Source organism: Capsella rubella, unplaced genomic scaffold (assembly GCF_000375325.1).
Source record: "Capsella rubella cultivar Monte Gargano unplaced genomic scaffold, Caprub1_0 scaffold_5, whole genome shotgun sequence".
In the NCBI taxonomy this organism is placed as follows: Eukaryota; Viridiplantae; Streptophyta; class Magnoliopsida; order Brassicales; family Brassicaceae; genus Capsella; species Capsella rubella.
This window is the reverse complement of record NW_006238919.1, coordinates 3,738,309-3,746,158: the sequence shown is the minus strand read 5'-3', so window position 1 is coordinate 3,746,158 and position 7,850 is coordinate 3,738,309. Positions and strand designations below refer to the sequence as shown.

Genomic DNA, 7,850 nt, shown 5'->3' with positions numbered 1-7,850 from the left:
GAAATAATTAGGAGCTATGGAAAAGCTTCAGGGCCGGAAGTAAATCTTAATAAATCATCTGTTCTGTTTGGGAAAAAAGTATCATCACAAATCAAAGATAGGTTAAAAACCGTAATTGGTATAGATAAGGAAGGGGGTATGAGTTCCTAGTTGGGAATCCCTGAAAGCTTAGGTGGCTCAAAAAGTAAAATTTTTAATTATGTTCGAGAAAAACTTAATGATCGGGTGAATGGTTGGTCAGCTAAGTTTTTATCGAAAGGAGGAAAAGAGACGCTGATTAAATCTGTGGCGTTGGCTCTACCTACTTATGTCATGTCTTGCTTTAAACTCCCTCAAGTTTTAACAACAAAATTAACGAGTGCCATCTCAAAGTTTTGGTGGAGTTCTAATGGTAGAGATCGAGGTTTACATTGGATAGCATGGGATAAAATGTGTAAGCCAAAATTTCAAGGTGGTTTGGGTTTTCGTGACTTGGATAAATTTAATGATGCAATGTTAGCAAAACAGTATTGGTGGTTAATACTTTATCCGGATTCTCTGGTTGCACGGGTGTTGCAAGGGAGGTACTTTAGGAATAAACATCCCTAAATGGCAAAGAAACCATATTCTCCATCTTTTGGATGGAGAAGTATTTTATCGACCAAGAGTTTGGTAGAAAAGGGGGCACGTTGGTCTATCGGTTCAGGATTTGACATCTCGGTGTGGAAAGATCGTTGGATACCTGATATTAATCCACGACCAGCTTCTGGACGAGGAATTTTACTGCATCCAAATCTAAAGGTTAATCACTTAGTTAATCCAATTACCAAGAAGTGGCATTTACCCATTCTTAATGAATTTATGCATCCGGAGGATATTCGTATCATTAGAAGTATGTCTATAAGTAAAACCTATAAGCCGGATAGGTTGATCTGGCATTATACAAAATCCGGAAAATATACGGTCAAATCTGGGTACTGGCTAGCACATAATTTGATAGGAGAGGCGGAAGAGAATCCAAGCTATACTGCTCTAAAAGCGTATGCATGGCATATTCGCACTCCACCAAAAATCAAGCATTTTATTTGGCAAATTGCCACGGGTACACTTCCGGTCATGGACGCCTTAGCTTCTCGCAAGATTCAATGTGACACGGTATGTAAAAAATGTTGCGTTGAAATCGAGACAATTAATCATGCGCTTTTTGAATGTGCGCATTCGAGACGAATTTGGGAATTGTCTACAATTCCTATGCTCCCAGGAGGTTTTCCTTATAGCTCGAGATTCGCAAATCTAGACTTCATTTTTTGGAGTGTGATTCCTTGGTTAAGGGAGAAGGAGAAAAAGCATTTTTTCCATAGATTTTATGGTTTATATGGAAGGATAGAAATAAAAAGGTGTTCCAAGGAATTCAGTCTGAACCAGTCGATATTATAAATCAAGCTTTAAGTGAACAATTATCATGGGAAGAAGCCCAAATTAGTTTGACTGATGTAACTGAACCAATAGAACCTGTATCTCCCCCTTCGCTAATTGTTCGTTGTCGTATTGATGGTTCGTGGAAGTCGGGGAATATGTTTTCAGGCCTGGGGTGGTGGTGTTTCAGAGGAGAGGAGAAAACATATATACTAGGTGCTAAATGTCTTAGAGGGTGTCCCTCACCTCTCCATTCAGAATTGGAAGCGTTATTATGGGCTATGGAGAATATTCTTATAAGAAGGATTGACTGTCATACTTTTGAATCAGATTGTGCCGAGCTTATTGCAATGGTACAAGACCCACAAGAGTGGCCAGCATTCTCCAACCTCTTAGACGATTTTCTACTGTTACGTGCATCATTTCCGTCGTTCTCTTTAACTAAGATTTCTCGTACTTGTAATTCAAAAGCAGATTGTCTCGCTCGTTCTTCCAGATCTCTTGATTCATAAGTTACTTTTGTAAACAACTTTCCTCCAGTTTGGGCTACCAATCATGGAGTTCAATTTTAATAAATGTGTGGTTGATAAAAAAAAAAGTAAGATTTCACTCTCTTTATTGTTCCATTTTGTATTTATTTTTTAAAAATATAATATTTCTTTTTAATTAAACCAAAAAACATATTTAATCACATACATTAATTAATACTTTAAATTCACACTTTACTACTAAAATGAAACTGAATATTATATAAATTTTCAAAGACTATTGGTTTTCTTTATTGAATTCTAATTAAACACACTATAAATTATAATTATAACTCCTCTAATTTAATTATTTTAAAAATGTAACTTACATCACTTCTTATCATATAAATAGCTATTCTCACATCCTTCTCTACCATATCTCATATCTTCATTATTCTCTTTGTTTTTTTTTAAAGTTCTTGCATAGGGTGAAAACTCATTTAAAATATCATTGTAAGAGTTTGATTAATTATTTAGTTTAAACTTTTGTTTTCAATTTTATTTATTTTTTGTTTTTATGTATTTCTTTATGTCTTCATTGTTTTTTATATTTTTAAATGTAATACATATGTATAATAATATTTTATGGTTATAAGAAAATCAAGCTAAAGAAACCATCTTCATTATTTTACATTGGATGTTTGTTTCTTTCTCACATATTCATGTATATTTATTTTAATTTCAAAAGTATGTAATTTTTTAACAAAATAAACTTTTTGTTATATAATTATTAAACCAATTTGTAAGACATTCTTTTAAGAATAATGATCCTTATATTTAGTTTGTGATTCAACATGTAATAATATAAACAACATTATAATTTTTGTTAACTTTGAATTTTATACTTGATTTCCTATATAAAAAACAATTGGATATTCAATTTTCTATCTATTATATATACTACAACGATGAAAAATATAATTAAACCTAGAGATATAGCTTAATTAAGAGGAATATAAAAACAAATTAAAAAATAAAATTATTCTTTGGGAATTTTTAAGGTTTCTGCTTATTGGTCCATTTAGCATTTATTTTTTAACTATAATATTTATTTTTAATTAAACCAAATATCTAATACATTTAGTCATATACTTTAATTCATACTTGAAATCCACGCTTTACTATTAAATTGTAACTTAAATTATATAACCTTTCAATTGACTATTTGTTTCCTCCATTTAAATTCAATTAATACACTATAAAATATAATTATAACTCATCTGATTTAATTATTTTAAAATTGTAACTTACATCATATTTTATCCTATAAATACTCATTTTTACATCCTCCTCCACCATATCTGATATTCTCAATATTTCTTTGTTTAATTTTTAATGTTCTTGCATGGGTTGAAATCTTAATTAAGATATCATTGTAAGAGCTTGATTATATATTTGGTTAAAACTTTTGTTTTCAATTGTATTTCTTCTTTATTTTATGTACTTCTTCATTTTTCATTGTTTTTTATACTATTAAATGTATAATACATATGCATAATAATATTTTATGGGTATAAGGAAATTACTTTATCGATGGGATTCAAAAATATTGATTTCTGACCATCGCACCATAAGAAAATCAAGCTAAATAAACCATTTTCACTGTTTTACTTTATATGTTTTTTTCTTTCTCACATATTCATGTATATTTATTTTATTTTCAAAGAATGTAATTATTTTAACAAAATATATTTTTGTTATATTTAAACCAATTTGTAAGACATTGAAATAAATAAAATTTTATACACAAATAAAGGTAATTTTTGTGTATATTTATAAGTTTACACACATATTTGGATAAATTTCAACATTTTTAGTGGTTGTTTTGATAAAGTTTGAAAAGGGAATAAAATTAAAAAGTGGTATTTTTAAAGGGGTATTTTTTAAATTCTCCCAATATCATTCCTATTTTTATCATTAACAATATTATTGTTTTATCAAAAAATACTTAAAAGTACTAAAGAAAATTACTATCAAAATTGATTAATTGAACAATTAATCAACAAATAAATTCAAAAGATATGGATGTATGCTTCTATTGTATGATTTAAATAAATAACATGTAAAAATTTCATAAGCATTAAAATTTATTTAATCTATTTTTTATAAGTAATAAATAAATTAAAATAATTAAATAAATATACAACAACCCGCGCATATGCGCGGGACATTACCTAGTTTCACTAAGAAAAATGATTTTTTCATAATTGATTCTTACTATCTCTCTATCTCTCTCTTTTTTCCTTTTTCTATGCAAACTCTCGCAGCCGCAACCGCAACGTTTAAACCAGTCAGTAACTAAATAAATGTAAAGATCAAACTCTTTTATTTTCTATCTCAATCAAACTCTACATTTCACTGTATCAATTTTGGATTGGTCACTTAAAATTCAAGACTAAAATTAAAACTTTTTGTCTAGATAGACCTCTGTCTGGATTGACCTCTCTCTAGATGGACCTCTGTTCAATCCAAGACTAAAACTTTTGGAGTTACATCCAACATATGCTCCCTCGTTTTAACAGACAAAATTTTTTCTTGAACAAAAACTATCTTAGAACCATATGCACCACCTTGATAACCAAAACCAAATTTTGTTTTCTCTGTCCTTCCCATACTCAATATTTGATCTAGATTATTTGTACCACTGGTCAACATCCTCAACAGGGGCAGATCTAGAAAATTTATTTAATGGGGGCAAAAATATAATAAAAACCAACAAATACTAAATTATTAAAAAACATAAAATTGTCATATATTTTTTTTTAAACATCTTACAAAACCACCCGACGCTCATTTAACAATTGAAACATTTTTATCTCATTTTCATTTGTGACCGCTTCAAATAGTTCATTTTCAATATAGCAAACAAGACAATCACGTAGAAATTGGTCTCCAATTCTATTCCGTGCAGATGTCTTCACCAATTTCATTGCAGAAAAACATCTCTCAACACTTGCTGTAGCAACTGGTAAAGTTAAAACTAATTTCAAAAGCCTATAAACCAAGGGATGTGCAAGATGTTTTTGGGTTTTCACCATCAAACGGGAAAGCTCTCCAAGACTTTTCAGACTCTTAAATCGTTAATCTCTACTCACATTGTCAATGTAGATATCAAGATGCTGCTCAAGAGACAAAACCTCCCCATAGTTGAAGTCATCTGGATAAAACTTAGCCAACCTCACCAATTTTTCTCTGTTAAATTCTTGAAATGAATCAAGAGGACTTAAAGAAGCCATACAAATAAGTAGATCAGTGTTTACCTCTGTAAAACGATCATTGAACTCCTGAAGCTGTAAATCTATAATAGTGTAGAAGCAGTTAGCCTTATAATGATGTAGGTTGGTTATATTGGTTTTTCTTCTTGGTTTCCTTGGATCTACAAAGATGTCTTCCATGACAAGCGGTTCAGCATTATGTTTCTCACAAAAAGATGAAACTTTATTCATAAGTGAATCCCATCCATCATCTCTAAGCTTCTGCAATTCTCTCTTAGTAGATTCCACCAATGACATGGCATTCAAAATATCTTGGTCTTTCCTTTGCAAAGCCATTGACAAATTCTCAGTTAATCCCAAAATAAGTAGCATAAGTTGCATATAGAACACACAATCAAAAGTGTGAAAGTAGTTGAGAAGACCATATGCTTGACGTTTTTTAGAGTCTTCGACGCCTTCATTTTGGATATACTCAAAAGCTTCAATGATAGAAGAAAACAAATCAACTAACAATGTTCTCTGATGAGAACCCCAACGAGTATTTCCAGGTCTTTATAGTGAAATTTCTTGATTTAATCCAGTACCCGTGTTAATCTCACCACTACTAATTCCTTCCTGCACCTTTTTGATAAGTTTCTCGAATCATGTCTTGTCTTTTACAAGAAGCTCCAACCACATTCACCAATGTAGAAATCATATCAAAAAAATCACCAACCTCAAAGTGTTTTTTTGCGATTGCCACCACCACCAACTGAAGTTGATGAGCAAAACAATGAACATAATACGCTGCATTGTTTTCTCTGAGAAAACAATGCTCTCAAGCCATTAAATTCACCTTTCATATTGCTTGCCCCATCATAACCTTGTCCTCTTAGCTTTTTCAAACTCAACCCGTACTTAGCAAATAAATTATCAATAGCATATTTCAAAGATGCAGATGAAGTTTCTTTAACATGAACAACTCCAATAAACCTTTCTTTCACTTCTACGCTCTTATCAACAAATCGAAATACAACCGCCATTTGTTCTTTGTGAGATATATCAGCAGACTCATCAACTAACAGACCAAAGACGCCATGATCAATTTCTTGAATAACCGATTTCACTACTTCTTCTGCAAAACAATTCACAATCTATTTCTGAATCTTAGGAGCAATCATCTGGTTATTTTTCGGAGCATTATTCAAAATAACCTTACTTATAGCATCATTCTGTTCTCCTATGTATTTCACTAGTTCCAAGAAATTTCCTCTATTGGCAGATTCTTCTGACTCATCGTGACCACGGAAAGACAATCCTTGTCGCAACAAATATTTGGAAGCATCAATTGAAGCAGTTAAACGAATGCGGTACTCATTCTTCACCACATCGTTATGCTTAAACAAAGCATGTTTGATAGACTGGGCTTGCTTCATTAAGTTATCACACTTCTCTACAACACAATTGTGAAAACTGCTGGTTCCGCCTATGTGAGTTTCTAACCTTTCAGGTTTATTCCAGAGACAAAACCCTTCTTTCACAAATGCATCACTCTCACCTTGCTTCCATCCGTCACCTTTAAATAAGTAGCAACACAAACAAAAAGCTCTGTCTGTTGATACACTATACTCTAGCCAAGTATCGTATTTTTCAAACCAAGCTAGGTTAAATCGTCTTGTTGCATTACTGTAACGCCCGTGTCTGGAAATCCGGGTGGTGTCCATCGACACTGTGGTCGGGTGTCGATCGACACTAGTAATTTTGGTTTGACGGTTTAAGTTTTAAATTGTCGGTTCAATTGAGGTTTTGGTTAGGGTTTAACCCTAGGTCACGTTTAAAAGAGTGAAGGTCGTGTTTTGTTGTGAGGGGGCGCTTTTATTCTTTTAAAAGGTTTCTAAGTTCTCTAGAGAGGTTTTGTGAGGTTTTGGAAGTGTTTTGAGGCTTGTTCCTGGTGTTTCTGTCCTTGGGAAGAGAGATCTCGTAGCTGTGGTGTTAGGAGAGTCCTTGGTTGCTGTTGTTGTGGTCTGTTCGTTCTTGTTCTGTCCTTTTGAAAGGTGAGTGCATGACTAGGCTGATCTAAGCAGTTTTGATGCATATTTGAGTGTTTCTTCTGATTGATATTTGATTTCTGTGTTTGTATGCTTGTCTATGTGATATGGTGTCTTGGTACGAGTCTGGGAAGGAGATAGATCAGGCCTAGAGTCCTGGAGTTGGTGGATTTGTCGATGAGAAGCGGCTGGAGCGATGTTAGGGTTTCGCTGTCGCTCGACACCAAGGGAGGGTGTCGATCGACACCAACTTTCTTTCTCGCGAGGATGGTCGCGAGTGTCGAGCGACACCAGCGGATGGTGTCGATCGACACTGCTCGTCAGAATGGGTCATGTTGTGTTGTTTTGCGTTGTATTGGTGGTTGTTTGAGTTATACTTGAATGTGTCCATTCTGCTTGTGTGTATAGCCAGTGGTGGGATGATTGCATCACTAAATATTTATGAAATACTTATGCATCTCTTTCTTTGATGCAGGTAAAAGCAAAGTGACATCCGTGGAATCATGGCGAGGAGAGGAGGATGATCTAGGTACTCATTGGTGTTTTAGATTATTGTTGGATTTATTAGGGTGTTAGAATGGAATTTAGAAACATGTTAGGATGATCATGTTTTGGAATAATGTTTGGTTGAACTTGTTGGTTTAATGTAGCTAGCTACCGGAGGTGTGGTTAAGTCTTCCGCTGGT

General features: G+C 33.0%; 1 protein-coding gene across 1 annotated transcript; it reads left to right on the top strand.

Annotated features, from left to right (window-relative positions):
* The first annotated feature begins 588 nt into the window (after positions 1-588).
* LOC111830460 lies at positions 589-1,907 on the top strand. Its single transcript, XM_023782322.1, has 2 exons — positions 589-1,134; positions 1,362-1,907. Exons 1-2 carry the CDS (start codon positions 589-591, stop codon positions 1,905-1,907), a joined length of 1,092 nt encoding a protein of 363 aa, XP_023638090.1.
* The last annotated feature ends 5,943 nt before the right edge of the window (positions 1,908-7,850 follow it).

Bases quoted from the DNA above. Each gene is read 5' to 3' on its own strand.
- LOC111830460 (XM_023782322.1), top strand. From the start codon at position 589: ATGGCAAAGAAACCATATTCTCCATCTTTTGGATGGAGAAGTATTTTA. The intron at 1,135-1,361 runs GTATGTAAAAAA...TTTATATGGAAG, and splicing joins GCAAGATTCAATGTGACACG to GATAGAAATAAAAAGGTGTT.